The 25,659-nt window shown below is 32.6% G+C and overlaps 1 protein-coding gene across 1 annotated transcript in view; it reads right to left on the bottom strand.

Annotated features, from left to right (window-relative positions):
- UNC13C (unc-13 homolog C) overlaps positions 1 to 25,659 on the bottom strand; it is a 649,688-nt gene that overhangs the window by 65,369 nt on the left and 558,660 nt on the right. Inside the window, exons 26-28 of the mRNA XM_031002438.3 lie at positions 18,669 to 18,792; positions 15,877 to 15,933; positions 7,824 to 7,904 (exon numbers count right to left, since the gene is read on the bottom strand). Of these exons, the coding sequence (XP_030858298.3) occupies positions 7,824 to 7,904; positions 15,877 to 15,933; positions 18,669 to 18,792 (262 nt within the window). The remainder of the gene's footprint in view (positions 1 to 7,823; positions 7,905 to 15,876; positions 15,934 to 18,668; positions 18,793 to 25,659) is intronic.

Below are 25,659 nucleotides of genomic sequence, written 5' to 3'. Positions count from 1 at the left end.
AGCTCAGTGCAGTATAGTTGATTACTACTCATTATAATGGGCATTTTGTTGGGGGATAACATGCTAGAAAGGAATTTGTAAATGTGGGGTTTAAAGCCCAGTAAAATGAAAACATTAAATATGTGAAAAGTGCATTATTTTCCATTGATTCTAAACAAAAGACCAAGACTTGGTTTCTTGTAATTCCTCTATGGCCTGCAGTATAATGTAAGAAACTTCAGTTTGATCTGTTCAGATGTTTTACTTAGACTGGCCTAAAGTAGCAGGAAAAAATGGGCAAAAAACAGTTAGGACAGGTCATTTCCTCCTTATTGAAGAAAATAATTTGTAACCTCTAAGTTGAAGGACTATGGAGGAGTTGGTCATTTAGTGCAAAGAAGGATAAAGACATTAGCTGGATGACATTCTCTCTTCCTCTCTATTATGGCTGATATTTTCGCCATATATCAGCCAAAAAACAAAGGCAGAAAGCATGTTTGACAGATATGCAGTTGAGCTGAAGCTTAAAGTTGTTACATTGGATGACAAAATTTGGCTTTAGAAGGGTCCCGGTAGTCTGGAATGCTGGGTCAACATTTCTAGAATGAGATGGCAAAGAGGAAAGTAAAAAGCCAGAATTCATAATACATATCAATATTCATGTTTACCGCAAAGTACAGAATAGGGGTGATGTGGCTTAACAACACAAAATTTTAAAAAGTCATAAAGATTTATTTGCTTTCAAATTCAACGTGATTTCATAAGTGAGAAGGCAGCTATTAAAGCAAGTGAAATCTGATCATGCATCAACAGAGGTAGACAGGTCAAGTATAAGGGTTTGGTAAGGCAGGAACATTCGTCATCGGTTAGAACACATCTGGTATATTAAGTTCATTCTTGGGCTTCATCATTTATAAGAAATATGAAAAGTGGAGGCCTTTTAAAAATAGATGACCAGAATTTCATAAGGTCTGCAAGGCATGTTATTCAATAAACAGCTTCAAATGATATAGGATGGCATGATAGTTTTCTTCAATATCTGAAAGTCGATCACACAGAAAAGGGAACAGAATAATTTTATAGTAGTTCCAAAGAACAGAAGAAGCACCAATACATAGCAGGAGAGCAGATTTTTCTTTGACATATTCATCAAAAATTTCCAATAATAATGCATCTTAAAAATCAAAACTTCCACTTGTAAGTTAGTGAGGTCCTGTCACTGGCTGCTATGAAGTGGTGGCCGGAAGACCATGTGCTGACAACATTGTAGATGACGTGGCAAGAGTGGGAGATGCTCAGTCATGTTTCCAATTCTGAGAGTCTAGAATCCTCTTAACCTCTTTGATTCTCTGATCCTTATAATATGCTAGAAAATATAATTCTTCATCTGTCCCCTATACAGTCAGACTTTTGCATAGTTTATTTAACCTCTTAGGCTATTGGTTAATTCATTTATAGAATGGTAGCAGAAATATCCATTCTACCTTTGGTGTTGTCAAATTGTAATTACTCTAACTGGAAGAGCTTTGTGAATGCTGGAGTTCTTTCCAATTGTAAGAAATATATTTAATTGGCAGAATAACATAGAACTCAAATAGAACTCAGCATTGTGTTTTAAGCATCAGCCCCTATCTCAAGCAGGTTCTTAAATATTGATTTCCACATTCCTGCCATTGCATCTAACTCCAACATGGCACTAGGAAAATAGCCTTCCTGGCTGTCTCCCATTTTTCTTGGTGGAACCATGCTTTCTCAGTCGCTGGGGCTGAAATCTCTGAGGCATTTTGGGCTCCTTTTCCTTTTTGCCCCATATTCAGTTGCCAAGTTCCAACAACTCTCCCTGGCTTGTGTCACTCATATCCATCTTTCCCTTTCTCCTCCTAAAGCCACCACCTTGCTGATAGCTCTCATCATCTTGTGAACTAAATAACCGGAACTCAAATCTCTGGCTACAATCTTGAACTATGCAATCTAATTTGTGCATTTCCTTAAGATTCCTATTGGTGAAATGACTTTAGCATAACATTTTAAAATCATCGGTGAATCCTCTTTTATGAAATATACTGAGGGCACAAAAGGACCTCTGTATTTTCAACCTAAACATTTCCCATCAACCTCATTTTACACTGCTTCATTATGCAAACACCTAGTTAAGTCCAGGCCAGTCCACAGAGTAGTCTACTCACTGCCTCCAAGCCTTCTTGTCTTGTGTCTTTCCCTGGTGAAATTCCTTTTTCCTGTTGATATTCATGTCATGAGTCTTCCTCCAAAAAAACTTTCTATCCAGCCTGTAAACTCCCATCTGTCCTTCAAGACCATTGCAGCTTTTCCTGATCTTGAGTCCATACTGGTTGATCACATCCTCTAAAACTTTATGATATTTTTAATCTGTTTCCCTCAATTAGTATTTGGATCACCTGTTCCATCTCTTACACTGTTATAAGTTAACATGTATCATTATTTCATTTTCAATGTACCTCTCTCAGCTTTTAATCTGGACTAGAAACTCCCGGAGAGAAGGAACAGCACTGCTTCTCAAAGGGGAGTCTCAGGTGTTAAAGAATCTAACCAGGGCTGTGCTCTTATAGGGAAAAAGTGCTGGGCCCAGGAATCCAAAAGGCCAGAGAACAAACCCTTAAGGATTTGAACTATTGCTTGGGGGAAAGAGTCAGATTTAATAGTCAGCTCCTTTGAGAGGGAATTAAGGGTTTATTGGGAAAGGAGGAAAAAAGAAACACACTGGTTGCAGTAGAGTATGTGGGGTCTCGGACTTAAGAGTAGAAAGAGAAGCCTCCAAAATGAACCAATCATCAGGCAATATAAGTGACAACTTAATATTTGTGAAGCATTTTCTATATGCCTGCTTTAATTGCTTTGTATGTGATGACTCATGTAATTTTCTTTCAATAATCTTTTAAGTAGTATTATTATTTCCATAGGAGAGGAGAATAATTTGCACATTGGTGTCTTTCTCTCTCTCTCTCTTAATCACCTCCTATCCTGATATTATACTTGTTAGTGGTATAATTTCCCATGTAGTTTCCAGTATTTTATTTACTTTTGTAATTCATGGCCACCTTCTGACATTTGTAAAGGCTTCCACCCTAGATACATTAATACGTTGGTGTCACAAATGTCAGGATGTGTGAGAAGAAGCACTATTATCACCTCAGGGGTAGGAAGGAGCTATATACGAAGTATCATTTTCTTTATCTTGAAAAATAACTAGATTTTCTTTTTCTTCATGACTTTTCAGAAAATAAAGCACTTGAGACCTGGTTGTGATTTGAGAGGCAAAAAAAAATCGTACTGCTAAATTTTAAAAAATCAGGAAAAATATTGCCTGCATGCTTGGCAAGCTATTTTTTTATAATCCCAATAAAACTCTCTGAATTCTTCTAACTCTTCAAACTTTTCAAGATTGAAGATCTTGCGCAATATAATATTTTTACTGACTCATGGGAACATGCTATTGTTTCCTTACAAGATTATAAGAAGAATTCCCTTTTTTTGTTAAATATACTATTTTGGTAGCAATTTTCCATCATTACTTTGTTCTTTCCAGCACCTGTATCATATTTTCGGCAAATCCAGGCAGACAGCTCATTTTGCAAACTTAGATATAATCATAACCCACCTTAACTTTATAATTTTAGAGGTTAGCCACTAAAGTTTTCTTTTTTTAGAAATTATTTGACAGATATTTTAAAAAAATATTTTCTACCACAACTGGAGTCCTCTTTTACACATCATATCAGAATATGCTCTTCCCGCCCATAAAATATTTCAGTGTTTCTCTTTTGCTGACAAACTAAAGTTGAGATTCTTTACTTTGGTGTTTAAGCCGCAGCATTCTGGCTCCAATCCAATGTTCCTCTTTCATTCCCTGTGATACTCAGCCAGTCATGATCGGTTCTTCTACACTAGACTATTTAAAGTTTTCATGCCGGCCAATGCCTTCTCTTCCGTCACCCACGCTGTGTTTTCTATAGGCCTGCAATGCCTTTCTCCCATTGTTTTTTCCCTCTTTATCCTCTACATCCCCAAATGTCCTTCTCTGGGAAGCTTTTCCCTGGACATTCAGAGAAAATTCATCACCCTCTCTGCCCTCCTCCCTCCTTTGTCCACAATTATTTTGCTGACTATAGATGTTTTTGTTCCCAAGTCAAAGGCAAGTGCTCTCATCTCCAACCACCTCCTCATTGCTCACCATATTTTCTACCTACAGTAAGCTCTCAAATAATGATATTTGAATTGCAATCCTCTAAACTAGGTAGGTTATTTTGTTCTTCTCATGAGTAGCTGGATTTTAACCAAGGCAAAAGCTATACTTGTAATGGTGAAAAGAACATGCTGAGAAAAAGCCCTTGGAATCACCCCATGGACAATGGAGATAGCAGGATAGGGTAGAACCTCTGCGAGGGTAAGAAACACAGAGGAATAAAATGTGGTTCATCACCATGCTCTTATGTTTGCCTGGAGTCCTGAACATAAGAAATGGTATTATCTAGGATTAAATAAGAAAGTAATAAGTTCCAAAGCTATATTTGAATTTATAGTTAAATTCCTTTCCTTATACCAAGAAATGCAGATTTCTAGAGGGTCCTGATTCACATGTTTATTATTTTTGGAGAAACCTCAGTATTGCCACTGCATGAAGCCAAATATATTTGCAACATATAATGTAGTGTCATGTTCAAGCCCATATAACAGGGGTTCTGGGGGAATTTAAAAGGGTGGGAAAAATTAAATCATTCAGCATTTTTTCAGGTCAAAGTGTAACTGCTATTTCTCTTTGAAAGAAATCTACATTTAGGGGAATCTCATGTCAGTCCTGAGTCTTCTTGAGATATGGCGTTGGAACTCAAAGTCCAGCTAGAACTCCTTTAAAGTTTCCCTATTGGCCTCCCTATTAGTTTGCAAATACAGATTAGGTGACTGATTATCTGTCTCATAGCTGCCACCTTTCTACTTTTACTTTCAAACATTGTTGATTTGGTTGCTTTGCCGGGTAAATGGAATGTCTCAAAGCCCAATCATCCTACCTGCAGCAGATGATCATAATTTTTGTTACTCCTGCCATATTTGACACTGTTGACTTATAATAGAAGCTACATGTGACTGGCGTTATAAAATAGTTCCAGTCCAATTAAAGTTTCAATATGTAGAAAAGTTAATATTTTCATCAATATTGTATAGAGGCTGAAAGGTTTTACATTATTTTAAAATAATTAGAAAAGAATCTAAGTAATTGACATAGTATTTTAATATAGCAAGAAGTAATCTCTTTGAAGAAGTATCCATTTTAGCCTGCTACGTTTTACTTAAACTTTGTACATACTTATTGAAAAAATGTGACATAGAAGCAAGGACACTGGCTTTAGAATTTGGAGTCCTTTCTCAGCTCTGCCAATTACTAGCAGAGCTATGGCCTCAGAAAAACAACTGAAATCTCTTCACTTTTAATTTTCTCAATTATCAAAAGTGAGTAATCATTCCTGAGCTATCTAATACTCAGGATATTTACAAGGCAGGTGAAATTATGCACATATATAAGAGAAATTTGAAAATGTAAAACATTATTTCAGCCTATATTCTAAAAACTCCATAGCATTTTCCTTCTTTGTTTTCTCATTTCTAGCTTATTCAATTAAATTGAGCTGAAGAGGAATTAAAGATTATCTCTTTAGCAGCCATTGGAAATTAGCATGGGTAGCGTCTGCTTCTTTGGTCTAAGGTCATCTTTCTCATAAGGTCTCTGCTTGCATTATAGTGCTCCTTTGGCTGGGCTCCGGGGAGACATTGAATCTTTAGCTCTTGGAGTTAAAACTCTTTTAAGTTGTACTCTTCCTTCTCTTGAATTCCTTTGTAGTCAATCTCACAATTAATGTTTGGTAGGACAGTAAGTTGGTGCAAATCTCACAGACAGACAAGATAAAGGAAGTCTCAGCTTTGGCAAACTGATGACAGTCATTGAAAATCAGATATCAGGTGAATACCTTGGCAGATGGGCAGGGCACAGGGTCAAGAGAGTCTCATAGCAGGCACAGCAGGCCTAGCATGGAGGTGCCTAGAGAAAGAGTTGGCATCACAGAAGTTAGGGAAGAGGGGAACTGGAGAACTGACACACGCTTTGGGGCTCAGGAGGACCAGAGTCAGACTCCAGTCCTGGAGAAACAAGACAAATGGCATGGACCCATTTACGGGACCTAGGACACCAAATAGTAGTTTTGTCCACAAAGAACAAGGCCGGTGTCTGGTGTCTGAGACTGAATTAAAATATTAGTATAGATGATATAAACAGGAAGATAGGATAGTTGAGCTGTCAAGATAAAAGGAATTTGCTTGAGGATCAACATTGTCTTAGACTCTGAGAAGAACTCAGCCAGCAGGTGGTGATCATCTGGCCCCATCAATAAAAATTAGAGAAATGTTGAAGTTAGAGACAGAAGCCAGATCTGTGAACACAGTGAATACCATTCCCTGTTTCCACAGGACACATTTTCCTTCCTTTCCTAAAGCCATGCATTGACCTAATACAATGCATGAAGAGCTGAATTCAGATGCCAAATTTTTTTCTTTTCTTCCTCTTCATGGTGCATGCTAGAGCTTATTTTTTTTCTACTAGCATGTCCTTTTATATAGCTATTAGTGCTACTATAACTCCAAAGATTAGTTATTTCTTCCTCAAATTTTTGAAAATAATTTAAAAAAACTTTTAAAGTTTTTTATTGTATTTCTTTTTCATGTTGTTCATTTTTTCCCAAAAATTATTTTGCAGATTTTCCATATTTCCAGACAACATTTTGGCTACCTCCTTAGAAACTCCATTTCTGTGATCCAGGTGCCTCCAGGTGTCACAAAACTCTCACCTCCCAACTTTAATTTGGCAGTTTTTACCACTGCAGCAGCAAAAGACTGCCTCGTATTAAATGCTGAAACTGCAAAACAAAAGCCACGAGGTGACAGTTTTGTGAAAGTATGTGACTGTTATTCAGATAGAACTCTGTTGAAATGAATAGCATTGTTTCTATCCAGTAGAACTGTTCTATGCTCTACAAATGGGTCATGGTAGCTAACAGTTACAGTATAGTTAGTAGCTATGCTATTCACACATCTTGGATAGTAGATGTTTCCCCCAGTGAAGAGTGAAAACTTTGGACATCATTTGAATTTAGAAGACAAACTCATCTTTCAAACTCTTTAATAAACTTTCACATATAAATATAAAAGAAATTATTTGAAAATAACTTCTAGGTTACATTTTGAGATCTGCACATATTTAGCATACACTACAATAACTTTTAATCTTTGGCTATGAAAACAGCTGATGCATACAAACGACATCTTTGGGTATTCAGCAGAAAATGAAATGAAATTATTGTACTTACTAAGCGAGAAGGGAGTGTTGATATTTTAAAAATAATTTCAACATGCATAGAAAACATATAAAAACAAATTCTGTCTACCCAAAATACTCTCGAAGCATCTATTATCTGGGTTTTAGGGTACATGTCTTTCTTTGAGAACATGTGCTAAAACATAGGTTTCACTTATGCTTTAGAGAGAGACAAAAGAAGCAATTATAAGGACAGTCTATTGTGGATGTCATAAGGAGATAGACAGGGCGAAATCTGGCGTCCTCCAGGAATGTATTAAGTTGGTGCAATAGTATTAATGGCAAAAACCACAATTACTATTGCACCAACCTATATCTATTCAACTATCTACTATCTCTTTGAATGGCGCAGCTCTACTGATACATGGCTAAGATCAGGGCTACCTATCTCTGGAGGTAAATGGGGGCCTCTCTCGATGTATATATAGAAGCATTATAATCTCACCTTGATGGTAGCCAGGACTACCTCCATTATAGCGCATTGTCTTGGCGTCAGACCCTTGGCATCCTCTCGAATCATGTGCTCCTGGAAAATAGGTGAAGAAATGCTTATAAAACAACCAGTTCATGTATTCAACAACTACTTTAAAACATAATCTGAATTATCCCCATATGCAAAATTTCCTATTTGAAATATCTTCTGCACATGAATGCATTTAAAATAAAATGATTGTCATATATTTTATAAATCTCCTCTCTGTCAAAGGAAGAAATGTTAAATATTTACTTAAAAAGAAGTGCTTTGATAGAGGTGTGCCTTTATTTTCACTTGCAAGCTAACGTTAGGGAAAAAAGAGAGAAACCTGGAAAACGCGTGATGAAATTTTTTCACCTGACTTCCTTGGTTTATGTCTGTCACATTGAGGAATATCAATCATGAAAAGGATTTAAGGAGCAAATTTAAGCCTCTCCCGATTATTACTGGTAAAGTCTATTTTAAATATAATGCCTCCACTTTATTCTTCTTCTTATATGCCCTCAATTCTTACTCATTCCTGGGAAAAGCCCCAAAGAATTAACTAAATTTGGCTGTGAATATTTTAAATATTTTATAATCATTTTAAGTATTTTAGAACTGATTTTAAAACTTATTTCATTATTTTACAATGGATTTTCTTCATTGTTCACTGTGGTCTGTTTCAACCCATCATACAAAGCTTATTTAGGGAAATGATGGCAGAAAAAGAAAATAATAAAGGAAATAAAAACTAAGGGAAAAATTTAAAAATGTCTGATCCCCCAAAACTGATACAATCATCCCAGGGGTGCCATTATTCTATTCGACAACACTCAACAAATATTTATTGAGTGTTTATTTTGTGCCAGCACTGTTCACAGAGAATGAGATATATTGTTTAATACAGGAAAAACTTTTGTCCTTCTGGAGCTTAAACTTACGTAGGTGACTTTGTGAATTAGAAGAAAAGTCCCACGTGGGTGAACATAGCTCTGAGCAGGTATGGAATGATGAGTAAAGCAGTGCCTTTGGTAAATAATAAAAGGTGTCTTATTTTTTATAAGAGGACAGCTTCAAGTTAACACATATGGCTTGGCAAGTGGAACATGGGCTCAATTTTGGCTGTCACTTGCTCCTTTAGGTATGCATTTTTGTGCAATGCACAAACCACGCAATCACACCCAGTGGCTTGTCCTTCTATTTTGGCCTTTATCTTACTGTTTTATTTGGTAGTTGCCACGACTTCCTGAAGATAATTATCTATCTATGCCTCGCTCACTCCTTCAGCTTTTCAGTGTCTATTTTGGCAGTTGTTATCTGCTAGGCACTCAGTAAATTTTTGGTAATTGTATTGTACTTCCTTCAATGTGTGTCACAGATTTTATATGCTCCAATAGAATCACTGTCTTTGGATACTGCTAACAACATGGTATAATGTTTCATGGATCCATGATATATATTTATACATCTTACTGCATCTTTCTCTGATACGGGGATTTCAAGTTAATCATATGAGTTCATTTCACAGTTTTTAAATAGCAATATTATATACCCATTGAGACTCAAAGAGTAATAGAAATGTTTGCTGAATTACAGGGGAAAATGCTTTCAGACAAGTAATTAAAAATATTTTCTATTAAATAAATTTATCTGGCTTCATCAATCTTGACTGGTTTAACAATGTGGTCACATTATTTTCTAACAGATGCTAATAAGTGATATATGCTGGTGCTAGAAATATAATTCTTACTAGAAATAATTTTTTAGAATTTAGCAACAGATCATTCAAGTAAGGGGATCTCTGAAAGAGGCCAGCAATGAGTTATTGCCCAAGTAAAAAGCATGCAGTAAACTCAGAGTCTCAGGTGTATTTTCATCAATTGGTTTTGATATTATATCACCAGTTCCTGAAGATTTATGCATATTTTCTTTTATGTCAAATAAATCTGATTATATGAAATATTTTGAGGCAAATATGTTATATATAGCATATATTTAATATGTATTATATGTAATACACATTATGTTTTCTGTAATATATATTATATATGATATATTATATATTATATAATATATATAATATATTATGTATAATATATTATATATTACATACTATATATAATATTATATAATATATATAATTATATCATATATTATATATAATTATATTATATATTACAATATATAATATAATATAGTAATATATAATATAATATAATTATATATTATATATAATTATATTATATATTACAATATATTATATACAATTATATATTATATATTATATATTGTAATATAGAATACAATATACAATATATTGTAATATAGAATACAATATATATTATATTCTAATATAGAACACAATATATATTCTATATTGTAATATAGAATACAATATATATTATCTATTGTAATACGGAATACAATATATAATATTATATATTGTAATATGGAATACAATAGATAATATATATTGTAATATGGAATACAATGGATAATATATATTGTAATATGGAATACAATAGATAATATATATTGTAATATGGAATACAATAGATAATATATATTGTAATATGGAATACAATAGATAATATATATTGTAATATGGAATACAATAGATAATATATATTGTAATATGGAATACAATAGATAATATATATTGTAATATGGAATACAATATATAATATATAGTAATATAGAATACAATATATATTACATATTGTAATATAGAATACTATATATACTATATTGTAATATAGAATATAATATATATTATATATTGTAATATAGAATATAATATATATCATATATTGTAATATAGAATACATAATTATATTATACAATATATAAATTATATATATTGTACTATATAATACATCATATATTATATTATATATTATACTATATAATATATTATATAGTATATTATATTATATATTGTACTATATAATATAATTATATAATATATTATATATAATATATTATATATATTATATATTATATATAGTATATATATTATATTATATATCATATATAGTATATATATTATATATATTATATATTATATAATATATTATCTATAGTACAATATATAATATATTATATAATTATATTATATAGTACAATATACTATATATTACTATATAATATAATTATATATTATATTACATATCAGACTATATAATATAATTATATATTATATATTGTACTATATAATTATATATTATATTATATATTGTACTATATAATATATATATTATGTTATATATTGTACTATGTAATATAATTACATATTATGTTATATATTGTACTACGTAATATAATTACATATTATGTTATATATTGTACTACGTAATATAATTATATATTATGTTATATATTGTACTACGTAATATAATTATATATTATGTTATATATTGTACTACGTAATATAATTATATATTATGTTATATATTGTACTACGTAATATAATTATATATTATGTTATATATTGTACTACGTAATATAATTATATATTATGTTATATATTGTACTACGTAATATAATTATATATTATGTTATATATTGTACTACGTAATATAATTATATATTATGTTATATATTGTACTACGTAATATAATTATATATTATATTCTATATTGTACTACGTAATATAATTATATATTATATTCTATATTGTACTACGTAATATAATTATATATTATATTCTATATTGTACTACGTAATATAATTATATATTATATTCTATATTGTACTACGTAATATAATTATATATTATATTCTATATTGTACTACGTAATATAATTATATATTATATTCTATATTGTACTACGTAATATAATTATATATTATATTATATATTGTACTACGTAATATAATTATATATTATATTATATATTGTACTACGTAATATAATTATATATTATATTATATATTGTACTATGTAATATAATTATATATTATATTATATATTGTACTATATAATATCATTATATATTATATTATATTGTACTATGTAATATAATTATATATTATATTATATATTGTACTATATAATATAATATATGATTATATTATATATTTTACTATATAATATAATTATATATAATATATAATTATATAATTATATTATATATTGTACTATATAATTATGTATTATATATTGTACTATATAATTATGTATTGTATATTGTACTATATAATTATGTATTGTATATTGTACTATATAATTATGTATTGTATATTGTACTATATAATTATGTATTGTATATTGTACTATATAATTATGTATTGTATATTGTACTATATAATTATGTATTGTATATTGTACTATATAATTATGTATTGTATATTGTACTATATAATTATGTATTGTATATTGTACTATATAATTATGTATTGTATATTGTACTATATAATTATGTATTGTATATTGTACTATATAATTATGTATTGTATATTGTACTATATAATTATGTATTATATATTGTACTATATAATTATGTATTATATATTGTACTATATAATTATGTATTATATATTGTACTATATAATTATGTATTATATATTGTACTATATAATTATGTATTATATATTGTACTATATAATTATGTATTATATATTGTACTATATAATTATGTATTATATATTGTACTATATAATTATGTATTATATATTGTACTATATAATTATGTATTATATATTGTACTATATAATTATGTATTATATATTGTACTATATAATTATGTATTATATATTGTACTATATAATTATGTATTATATATTGTACTATATAATTATGTATTATATATTGTACTATATAATTATGTATTATATATTGTACTATATAATTATGTATTATATATTGTAATATATAATTATGTATTATATATTGTAATATATAATTATGTATTATATATTGTAATATATAATTATGTATTATATATTGTAATATATAATTATGTATTATATATTGTAATATATAATTATGTATTATATATTGTAATATATAATTATGTATTATATATTGTAATATATAATTATGTATTATATATTGTAATATATAATTATGTATTATATATTGTAATATATAATTATGTATTATATATTGTAATATATAATTATGTATTAATTATATATTACAATATATAATACATAATATATTGTACTATATAATTATATATTATATATTGTAATATATAATATATAATATATTGTAACATATAATTAACATATTGTAATATAGAATTATATTATATATTGTAATATATAATTATATATTTTATTATATATTATATATTATTATTATATATTATATTATATGCTGTAATATATAATATAATTATATATTTACATAATATACATTGTAATATATAATATAATTATATATAATATATAATTATATATTACATTATATATTGTACAATATAATTATATATAATATATAATTATATGTTATATTATATATTGTAATATATAATATATAATTATATATAATATATATTACACCTAATGAAGTTCCAGATTATGAAGTAATAGAAAATGTCAAATCGTTGAATAAATACATGTTTAATGAAATATTCCGAAATCATAGCCAAACACAGAAAACCAATTAGTTCCCCACATTGTTCCATTTTTCTTGATCTTGTGTTCCTTTAGGCAGTTATCTATCAATACTCCTAAATAGGAGTTCTGAAATTTTCTATCAGTACAATGATTTCAAATAGCACCTTTTCAGCACATCATATCTGTTTTCAAATTAATATATTAAAAATTTAAAGACCCATAGTTTAACATTTTTTTTTAAAGGGGAGTGACATTCTAATACAATAAGAGGAAATAGTTTTATACAATTTGAAGTTCTTCATGCCAGCTGGAGTTTCAGGTTTTTGCATAATACTGTAGGAGATTTATTGCTCTGTAATTCAAATAGTAATAACTAAATGGACTGATAATTTAAAAATAAAAATCTCAAAAGCCAATAATGGAATATGATACAGAACGAAGTTATTTTTCTCATCATCAATAGATACAAAGACTATCTTTAGTCCTTCATGTTGTTTCAGTGTTGTTGAAATAATCCTGTTAGGTCATTGTATTTATAGTGTGCTTTTAGGTTATTAGAATTAAAAAAGAATTCAGTGAATTGAGAAAGTAATGGGACCACAAAGCATGCTAAAGTCTTATGTTTTCTGTGGACCCTGATTTTTCCCACAGAGCATGTATATACCCTCTAGGGAGCCAGTCTCTATCTCGATCAGAGTTCATAGGATTTGGATTGGGTTGTACCCAAACCTCAGGGTGAGTATGTGAGTTAAGCCAATTGGCACATGTCACTTCTCAGACCATGCTGACTGGTTTGGGAATGGTGATCATACTTCCTCAGAGCTATTGATATTCCAGGAGACTTTGCTGTGATTCCCTGCACTGAGATGGGTGTTTTTCTCTACAAGATTTGAAGTTCAAAAGATGTTACATCAAAGGATGTGAGAGCAGACACAACCAACTTACACACAGAAATGAAGGTCTGTTGTGGCAATGTATCAAACAAGGAGAAGGGCAGAGTCGAGAGGCAGTGAGTATCTGGGTCCTGTAACATTGTTTGAATCCCTAATCAAGCAGTAACAGAAACCAGAGTTACCCCTGGACTATAAAATTTCATGTAGCAGTAAATTCCCTGTTTGCTTATGTTTGGCTTTCCATCACTTGAAAATGAAATAGTTCTAGCTGATAGAACACTCAACTCAGGAAACTGAAGCCTGGGGAGATGGAGTGTGCTTACTAACATCACACAGATATTCGATGCACCGCCAGGGCCATTTCTTTTGTAATAAGACCTATGTTATTTCACCTTCATGGTTTTATATGAGAAACTTCCGCAGTGTATAAATCCACTTTTCAAAGTAGGCTCCAGAAATCCCAGGGAGGTAATAAAAGGGATACAGAAAGGGATAGAGATCCAAGATCCAAAATAATAGTTTGGCAGTGACATCTACCTTTTATCTTTCCTTCCAACCATCAGCAGCACTGAACACGTGTGAGTGACAATTTTAGGTGATAGTTATATCTTCCAGATGGATTACTGGTTTTAATTTTTGTGTTAGGAATGGGATAATGTGGATGATAAAATAGAATACTGAAATTATAAGGCGCATATTTTACCTCAGTAAATAATTATACATTTTGTTTTTCCCCTGTGCTGTACATATGAAACAATCCAGTACTCAATGGCACCTAACTTTGAGCTACCAGCTGGGGGAGGAATGAAGATAGCTCCCTCTGCAAGTGGGAGGTGACATACACTTTGCAGTTACCAAACAAAGATAATGTATGTGTTGTCTCATTTATACTCACAAGAATCCTTATAACTGATACTATTTTTTTTGCATTTTACAAGAGCCACATCTGAAGATTAGGGAGGTTAAATACTTTGGCCCATGTCACGTAGTAGGAAGCATTTGAGGAAGAATTTGAAACAAGGTTACCAGTGTCTGGAACTCATCCCTTAACTACATTCTAGTAGGTAGAAATGGAATAAAAATAGCATGTATTTTAGCCAGTCAAGTTCCTATGCTAGAGGAACAGGGACTGAAGTTTCCTGCATGAATCCAGAGTTTTGGGAATCTCAAATTATAACTAAGCACAAGGTCATTTAGTCAGAACACCCCCCACTTGTAATGGGATTGAACATGTTGACAAGTTCAGTGCCTGCTTTGATGAGTTTCATTTTCCCGTACTGTGTTTCTTGGTTTGAAGACTTCTCTAGACTTCACTGGATTTCTATGCAGTGTTCCATTTTGTCTTTGTTCATATCAAGCCAGTTTAACATATGAAAGAAAATATGCTCTCTAATTTAATCCAGAAGCAATAATGCTAAATGCTGCAATACAAAGTTAAAAATTCCTAAAGCAGATTGTGAAATCACAGACATACATCTTCTTAATCCTGCCATGCTAGATACTACTACTAGGAGGAGGATGCTTGCAGAACTGTAGTTAACTCACTACTTTCCATGAATGAGTAATTTCCTTATTTTTATTACCTTCAGTTTGGATAATTGTCCAAGATCTTTAGCTGCAATGAAAATCATCTGGGGTCCCTAGAAACAAAGAAAAAGTGAGAAAAGACTCAGTCTTAAGATATTCAGTATTAGTCACAATAGAAATGCAGTCAACAGATAATTTCTTTATTTCCCTTATAAGAGTTATGGCTTATGCCAGATGCCCTTAATTGGTCTATTATAAAGATTGGGTCAAATATATCTAGTACCGCTGGCAGTATAACAGTCCTCATAGGTGTCCCACTTCTGAAAGTCTTAAGTTTAGGTTAATGACTAGGTTGCTACTAATGTAGCCAGTTTAATGTAGTATATGGATTAAATCAGTGATCTTTAACTTTTATTCATTTATTTTTAGCAGAGGTAACTTCCTCATTCTACTCCCTGCAAAAATAAATGTATGCAAAATCTGAAGATACGGGGCTAAAGAAGGTGGAATTGCTCCTTTTAAAATGCTGTCCAATATATTAGCGACTACCCTCTTAACCCCTCCCTCAGCCAGAGGCTTTCTCTAGAACCCCAAGGCCCTGGGGAAATGAATTTGAAAAACACTGGAATAAACTATCCAGTGCTTTACTAGAATGAAAAACTAGAGGCATGTCTGTTGGTGTATGTGACTGGAAAAGTACTAAATTTGGCCAAGTTCATTACAGCTTGAAATATTGTCACAGGAAGGAAAATTAGCTATTCTGAACAAATGTTATCTAGATGTTTTATTGGAGTGTGTATTTTATTGGAGAATTAAAGACTATAAGTTTGAGAATAGCGACCGTGGTTAATTTTGCTCATATTTTGTCCCGTCACCTAGCACAGTGCCTAGTACATAGTAGGAGCTCAAAGAATATTTATTTAATGAATGAATAAATGATATGTATTCATACTTGGATATCTCAATGCTAGAGAAATTTTAGGTGATGGTAAGCTTTCCTAGGGAAAACCTTATACAGAAAATGAAATGTCATAGATAGCATTTCTACTGTAACATAATATATACATTCTTGAAAAACCTCATATTCTACAAAATTGCACACTAAAAATAATAGGGCTTATGGGAAAAACAGCAATGGGCAGAACAGTCCAAGCCCTTGCAATTCTGTTACTAAAGAACTATCAAAACCATAACTGCTACTTTGGGATATGGCTTGGACAGCTAGCAGGGAACTCAGTGAAGCTAATGGTTGCCTCAAGGAATATTAAAAATGCAAAATATCCTGGCTAACACGGTGAAACCCCGTCTCTACTAAAAATACAAAAAAATTAGCCAGGCTTGGTGGCGGGCGCCTGTAATCCCAGCTACTCGGGAGGCTGAGGCAGGAGAATGGCGTGAACCTGGGAGGTGGAGCTTGCAGTGAGCCGAGATCGCGCCACTGCACTCTAGCCTGGGCGAAAGAGCGAGATTCTGTCTCCAAAAAAAAAGCAAAAGAAACAAAACAACAACAACAAAACAACAGGGTTCAAAAGTGGGCTGAGACAATGCTCATGCAAGTGGAGCTACCAGCAGACGGGGAAGGTAGCCTGCAATCTGTGACAGTCATGCAACGTTCAGTTTTCCAGAGAGGGAACCCATGTACAGTTACTCTCCTCTTTTTTCCTTTTTAAAACAGGTCTGTGAAGTAGCCAAGGTGAGAGCTTTTTCTTTTTCTGCTGAAGTTATAGTTTTTCTATTACATTCCAGAGCCTCTGACCTAGGGAAATTTATATATAAACCAACCCAACTTCCAGATTATACTGACATTCCTCTATTGAACAACTACGTGAGTGCTAACCGGTGTTATGGAAATATATTATGTATTGAAGTAGAATGTGTATGTGTGTGTGTGTATTTATAAATGTGACTTGGAACCTATATGTATGTGTGCTATAAAATGATTAAAGCACACATTCATGGCATTAAGCGAAACTCAAAGTAATTTATATTTTATCACTCACTGTCTGGCAGTAAATCAACAAAAACACATGCATATTTGCATCTCAGAACACTTTATGAGAAAGTGTTTTCTAGGCATATGCTTTCACTGAATAAACATGGACTGAGTGTGTATAACTAATGTATAATAATGCGTATTTTATTTCCATTTATACTTACTCATTATTTGCATCATTTTATCTTCCTCAGTCACGGAGAAAAAAATACATTACCCCGTAACAGGTGCTTGTTAGTGTTATTTTTCCCTTGTTTGGCTCAGGATATGTGAACAGAGATACCTGGCTCTGTGTATCCACTTGACCACTGTCTAATTTTGCAGCCAATTGATCTTTCGGGTTCTTTTCCTTTTTCTTTGTGTGATACAATCACATTTTTCAGATTCACTAAAAGATGCCTCCTCTATTAACCTCCAAGTGGGGAGGTAAGAGATGAAAGCATAATAGAAAGGTGAAAAAAAATCCAAATAGCAGTGGTGTAACTATCTCCTTAAACTGTAAAATAAGAAAGAAGCACAGTGGATACATTGTATCTTAATTCTATTTTCTTGAGGTCGGTAAAATTAAATAAAAATTGTATGTGTAAACCAGATAACACTATAAATAGAACTTTGATACATGTTTTAAGAGGTTAAGTTCTGACTGTCAAGCAACGTGAAGTTTGACTGCTATTGCCATTATTTAAAATTGACTTGGATAGGAAACTATCATTTGAATGATCATTGTTAAGAAACTGGATACCAAACACTTTTTCCCCAAAGGGATTTAATTAGTATTTCATCTGGATGAAAACCATTCACTTAAACCAAAAACAGATGGGTTAATGAAAGCATAACTAAACTTTATATACTTACTGTTTGATCTGTCAGAGGAGGAAGAACAATTTGTTTTTCTATTTTGTTGAGAACTAGCTTCCATAACTCTTTCAAAACTCGCTTGAGGACTGTTTTCTCACAGATTTTTGCTGAGAGACTTAATCTGAAAATATATATATATATATATATATATTCACTTTAAAATTTCAGATCAAGGTATCAGTTTAGGCCTTTACGATTTTCAAATGCTAAATTCCATTTACTAAATTATTATACAAAATGTATAATCTCAAAAAAACTATTTCATGATTCTGTACATTAGATAATTCTCTATATTTGATAGAAAATGAAATCAGCATACTTCTTATGTTGTTTTCTAAATCAACAGGCTTCGGAAAGATAAATAACTTTTTTCCCATTATACTTTAAGTTTTGTGATACATGTGCAGAATGTGCAGGTTTGTTACATAGGTATACACATGCCATGGTAGTTTGATGCACCCATCAACCCAACATCTACATTAGGTATTTCTCCTAATGCTATCCCTCACCCAGCCCTCCACCCGCCGACAGGCCCTGGTGTGTGATGTTCCCCTCCCTGTGTCCATGTGTTCTCATTGTTCAACTCCCGCTTATGAGTGAGAACATGCGGTGTTTCATTTTCTGTTCCTGTGTTAGTTTGCTGAGAATGATGGTTTCCAGCTTCATCCATGTCCCTGCAAAGGACATGAACTCATCCCTTTTCATGGCTGCATGGTATTCCATGGTGTATATGTGCCACATTTTCTTTATCCAGTCTATCATTGATGGACATTTGGGTTGGTTCCAAGTTTTGATATTGTCAATAGTGCTGCAATAAACCTATGTGTGCATGTGTCTTTATAGTAGAATGATTTATAATCCTTTGGGTATATAGTCAGTAATGGGACTGCTGGGTCAAATGGTATTTCTAGTTCTAGATCCTTGAGGAATCGCCACACTGTCTTTCAAAATGGTTGAACTAATTTACACTCCCACCAACAGTGTAAAAGTGTTCCTATTTCTCCACATCCTCTCCAGCATCCGTGATTTCCTGACTTTTTAGTGATCACTCTAACTGGTGTGAGATGGTATCTCACTGTGGTTTTGATTTGCATTTCTAATGCAAATGACCAGTAATAATGACCAGTAATAATGAGCTTTTTTTCATGTTTGTTGGCCGCATAAATGTCTTCTTTTGAGAAGTGTCTGTTCATATCCTTGTCCACTTTTTGATATTTTTTTCTTGTAAATTTGTTTAAGTTCCTTATAGATTAAGTAGACTAAGATTTGAGTTCCTTGTAGGATATTAGCCCAGATGGATATATTGCAAACATTTTCTCCCATTCTGTAGGTTGCCTGTTCACTCTGATGATGGTTTCTTTTGCTGTGCAGAAGCTCTTTAGTTTAATTAGATCCCATTTGTCAGTTTCGGCTTTTGTTGCAATTGGTTTTGGTGTTTTAGTCATGAAGTTTTTGCCCATGCCTATGTCCTAAATGGTATTGCCTAGGTTTTCTTCTAGGGATGTTATGGTTTTAGGTCTTAGGTTTAAGTCTTTAGTCCACCTTGAATTAATTTTTGTATAAGGTGTAAGGAAGGGGTCCACTTTCAGTTTTCTGCATATGGCTAGCCAGTTTTCCCAACATCATTTGTTAAATAGGGAATCGTTTCCCCATTGCTTGTTTTTGTCAGGTTTGTTCAACATCAGGTGGTTGTGGATGTGTGGTGTTATTTCTGAGTCCACTGTTCTGTTCCATTGGTCTATATATCTGTTTTGGTACTAGTACCATGCTGTTTTGGTTACTGTAGCCTTGCAGTTTAGTTTGAAGTCAGGTAGCATGATGCCTCCAGCTGTGTTCTTTTTGCTTAGGATTGTCTTGGCTATACAGGCTCTTTTTTGATTCCATATGAAAGTTAAAGTAGTTTTTTCCAATTATGTGAAGAAAGTTAATGGTAGCTTGATGGGGATAGCATTGAATTGATAAATTACTTTCGGCAGTATGGCCATTTTCACAATATTGATTCTTCCTATCCATGAACATGAAATTTATTTCCATTTGTTTGTGTCCTCTCTTATTTCCTTGAGTAGTGGTTTGTAGTTCTCCTTGGAGAGGTCCTTCACTTCCCTTGTAAGTTGTATTCCTTTGTATTTTATTCTCTTTGTAGCAATTGTGAATGGGAGTTCACTCATGATTTGGCTCTCTGTTTTTCTATTATTGGTGTATAGGAATGCTAGTGATTTTTGCACATTGATTTTGTATCCTGAGACTTTGCTTAAGGTTCTTATCAGCTTCAGGAGATTTTGGGCTGAGGCGATGGGGTTTTCCAAATATACAATCATGTCATCTGCAAACAGAGACAATTTGACTTCCTCTTTTCCTATTTGAATATCCTTTATTTCTTTCTCTTGCCTGATTGCCCTGGCCAGAACTTCCAATACTATGTTAAATAGGAGTGGTGAGAGAGGGCATCCTTGTCTTGTGCTGGTTTTCGAAGGGAATGCTTCCAGCTTTTGCCCATTCAGTATGATATTGGCTGTGGGTTTGTCATAAATAGCTCTTATTATTTTGAGATACGTTCCATCAATACCTATTTTATTGAGAGTTTTTTTTTAGCATCAAGGGCTGTTGAATTTTATCAAAGGCCTTTTCTGCATCCATTGAGATAATCATGTGTTTTAAGTCGCTGGTTCTGTTTATGTGATGGATTACATTTACTGATTTGTGTATGTTGAACCAGCCTTGGATCCTGGGGTGAATCTGACTTGATCATGGTAGATAAGCTTTTTGATGTGCTGCTGGATTTGGTTTTCCAGTATTTTATTGAGGATTTTTGCATTGATGTTCATCAGGGATATTGGCCTGAAATTCTCTTTTTTTGTTGTATCTCTGCCAGGTTTTGTTATCAGGATGATGCTGGCCTCATAAAATCAGTTAAGGATGAGTCCCTCTTTTTCTGCTGTTTGGAATAGTTTCAGAAGGAATAGTATCAGCTCCTCTTTGTACCTCTGGTAGAATTCGTCTGTGAATCTATCTGGTCCTGGGCTTTTTTTGGTTGGTACATTATTAATTACTGCCTCAGTTTCAGAACTTGTTATTGGTCTATTCAGGGATTTGACTTCTTCCTGGGTTAGTATGGGGAGGGTATATGTGTCCAGGAATTTATCCATTTGTTCTAGATTTTCTAGTTTATTTGCATACAGGTGTTTATAGTATTCTCAGAAGGTAGTTTGTATTTCTGTAGGATCAGTGGTGATATCACCTTTATCATTTTTTATTGTATCTATTTGATTCTTCTCTCTTTTATTCTTTATTAGTCTTGCTAGTAGTCTATCAATTTTTGTTAATGTTTTCAAAAAACCAGCTCCTAGATTCATTGATTTTTTTGAAGGGTTTTTCATTTCTCTATCTCCTTCAGTTCTGCTCTGATCTTAGTTATTTCTTTTCTCCTAGCTTTTGAATTTGTTTTCTCTTGCTTCTCTAGTTCTTTTAATTTTGATGTTAGTGTGTTGATTTTAGATCTTTCCCTCTTTTTCCTGTGGCATTTAGTGGTATAAATTTCCCTCTCAACACTGCTTTAGCTGTGTCCCAGAGATTCTGGTATGTTGTGTCTTCATTAGTGAAGGAGACATAAAATCCTTTACAGACAAGCAAATGCTGAGATATTTTGTCACCACCACGTCTGCCTTACAAGAGCTCCCAAAGGAAGCAGTAAATGTGGAAAGGAAAACCTGGTACCAGCCACTGCAAAAACATGCCAAATTCTAAAGACCATTGACACTATGAAGAAACTGCATCAACTAATGGGCAAAATAACCAGGTAGCATCATAGTGACAGGACCAAATTCACACATAACAATATTAATCTTAAATGTAAATGGACTAAATACCCCAATTAAAAGACACAGACTGGTAAACTGGATAAAGAGTCAAGACCCATAAGTGTGCGGTATTCAGGAGACCCATCTCATGTGCTAAGACACACACAGCCTCAAAATAAAGGAATGGAGGAATATTTACCAAGCACATCAAAAGCAAAAAAAGCAAGGGTTGCAATCCTAGTCTCTGATAAAACAGACTTTAAACCAACAAAGATCAAAAAAGACAAAGAAGGGGATTACAAAATGGTAAAGGGATCAATGCAACAAGAAGAGCTAACTAATATAAATATATATGCACGCAATACAGGAGCACCCAGATTCATAAAGCAAGTTCTTAGAGACCTACAAAGAGACTTAGTCTCCCATACAATAATAGTGGGAGACTTTAACACCCTACTGTCAATATTAGACAGATCAATGAGACAGAAAATTAACAAGGATATTCAGGACTTGAACTCAGCTCTGGACCAAGTGGACCTAATAGACTTCTACAGAACTCTCCACCACATATCAACAGAATATACATTCTTCTCAGCACCACATTGCACTTATTCTAAAATTGACCACATAATTGGAAGTAAAACACTCCTCAGCAAATGCAAAAGAACAGAAATCATAACAAAGAGTCTCTCAGACCACAGTGCAATCAAATTAGAACTCAGGATTAAGAAACTCACTCAAAACCGCATGACTACATGGAAGCTGAACAACCTGCTCCTGAATGACTCATGGGTAAATAACGAAATCAAGGCAGAAATAAATAAGTTCTTTGAAAACAATGAAAAATAACTTTTAAAGCACACGAAGTAAAATATCTTTAAAGGCAAATGATCCCTTTTTATTCATATTTAATACTTATTAAACCTAGAGCAATTTCTGATATCAGTCACCTAGGTTTGGCATGACAGTTGAGAAAAGGACAATGGAACCCATATTGTTAACCCATGTTACAGCAGCAGAAGGCAGACCATTCTCCATAGTGGAGTCAGTCTCCCAAAGCACACGATTTTCACCCTCACCCTGATGTGTATTTAGTATACGCCAATGTTCATGGTCTAGGAACACCAAGGAAATACATTTTCAGCACTACTGGGCACTGGACCAACATAACAACATGGCAAAGGTGTATATAATTTCAATCAAGAATAAAAATTTACCTATTTTAATAGGTGTAAGGTATTCCTTACAAATTCTTCTCATGGCGACATAATGATGTAACATTATCTAGCATTTGTATAATACCTATACAAGCTATTCTTTAGAAACTTCTTCTGTATATATTTCTCATTTACTATTATACCCATATTACAACTCAAAAACAGGCACAGAGGCTTGGGTACTTGTCCACGGAAGTGAAGCTAGTAAGTTAGATTCAAAGTTTGACTCTTCTAAATCCAGCCTGTCTTCCAATGTCCCATACTACCTCTGATGAATGTGCTTATGCAGGATGTTCCAGCCTATTTGAAGACACAGTGCTGCATAAATATCTATTAAATATACTATCATATGACCCTGGCCTCTTTGAGTCTGTAAGTGAATTAAACCTGTTTCACAGAGAGCCAAAGATGGGTCATATATTTCAGGGCAGCCTCATTGACTCCCTATAATGCTACTCTGTATGCTTTTGGACTCGGAAATTATAACCTGGGCTCTAGTCATGACAGACATATTTGGCTGTTTTTAATATTTAAAGATATACATAATTGTATTTATATAATTACAATGGATAACATTGAAAGGCATGTGACATGTGAGAGGCATATAGATTTTCAAGACACGTTTTTATGTTAAAGTATTTATCCTAACACTGTGTATGTAAAAGCCCAATATATAAAAATATGTGAAAGCAACCTTCTCTGGATAAAGAGGAAGGTTGGGGACCCCTGAGGCATGTATGTGGAACTCCAGCTCCTGTAATTTGAAAACTGTTTTTCAGGGGTACCATTTTTAGCTTGCTGGTGAGTATTTGGCATGGACATAGGGTAGAAAACAGCAGATGTGTCATGGCAGAATAACAAAGGCTATCCACAGAAAAATTCCTGGTATGATTGGAGACACAACAACTCTGCCAATTTTGCTGCAGATGTACAATTTCCACTTTCCAAAGATCCAAGTCTAAGAATTAATCTTGTGTTTACGGTCAGCTCACATACTTGGCATGCTGACTAACCCTGCTTAGACTGGAACTAAAAGAATAGGAATAAAATCATTGTCACGTGCGCAGCTCGTAGGATTTCTGCTAGTTAAAAATGCAGTTTACACCTCAATTTGTGAAGGGGTGAGGTCTTAGTGGAGAAAGTGCAACATAAAGAAGGAAGATGTTTTATTTAGAGAGGCTGCACAAAGACAAAAAGAGCTTATACATTCGCAATATAACATGATTTCTAAGGGAATTTTCTCAAACCACCTTGAAGACTTTCAAACCTCTATTGTTTATTTTAAATACTAGAAAATAATGGCGAACTAGCAAATGCCTCTTTAATTCAGTCTGAATTAATCAACTTGATAATGTAAGCTGAAAAGCACATATTTTAGAACCTGAGCTATCTAGATTGGCTAAATACAAAACTAATTAATCAGACAATTTTCAAATGCCATGTGTATTGGTTGGCAATAAAGATTTCCTGTCATATAATTAATCGCATTTTCATGAAAATTTACCTAGTTGTTTTCCCTCCCCTTGGAATGCCTGTCCCTCATTTTCATATATCTAAACTTTATCCACCTTTAAATACTCAATCCAAATCAAATTTTTATTCATTCTTTGAAGTAGAAATAAATATTGTACTCATTATCACTTTACATCTTACGTTTATTTGTGTTCCTTTCTTATTTCTCCTCCTAAACTATTAGCTCCTTGAAAACAGAATCAATATCTGGCTTTTAAGCATCTCCCCTATGCAGTGGCTTTTAAGTTATGCATTCTGAATTAGCCCTGAGGATTTCTGCAATTGTCCATGACATATTTCTTTCAAAAGTTTTACATGTCTTTTACAAATGCTTAAAGCTCATAGATTATTTCCTAATTTTATACGTTATCTCTTTCCACCAATAATTAAAAGATATGACACATATGGTGACATAATTTTCTAATTATACTTTAGTAAGACTGAGTAAAAATAAGAATCAAA

Source organism: Gorilla gorilla, chromosome 16 (assembly GCF_029281585.2).
Source record: "Gorilla gorilla gorilla isolate KB3781 chromosome 16, NHGRI_mGorGor1-v2.1_pri, whole genome shotgun sequence".
Taxonomy (NCBI): domain Eukaryota; kingdom Metazoa; phylum Chordata; class Mammalia; order Primates; family Hominidae; genus Gorilla; species Gorilla gorilla.
The sequence above is the reverse complement of the archived record's forward strand: the minus strand, read 5'-3'. Positions and strand labels throughout refer to the sequence as shown.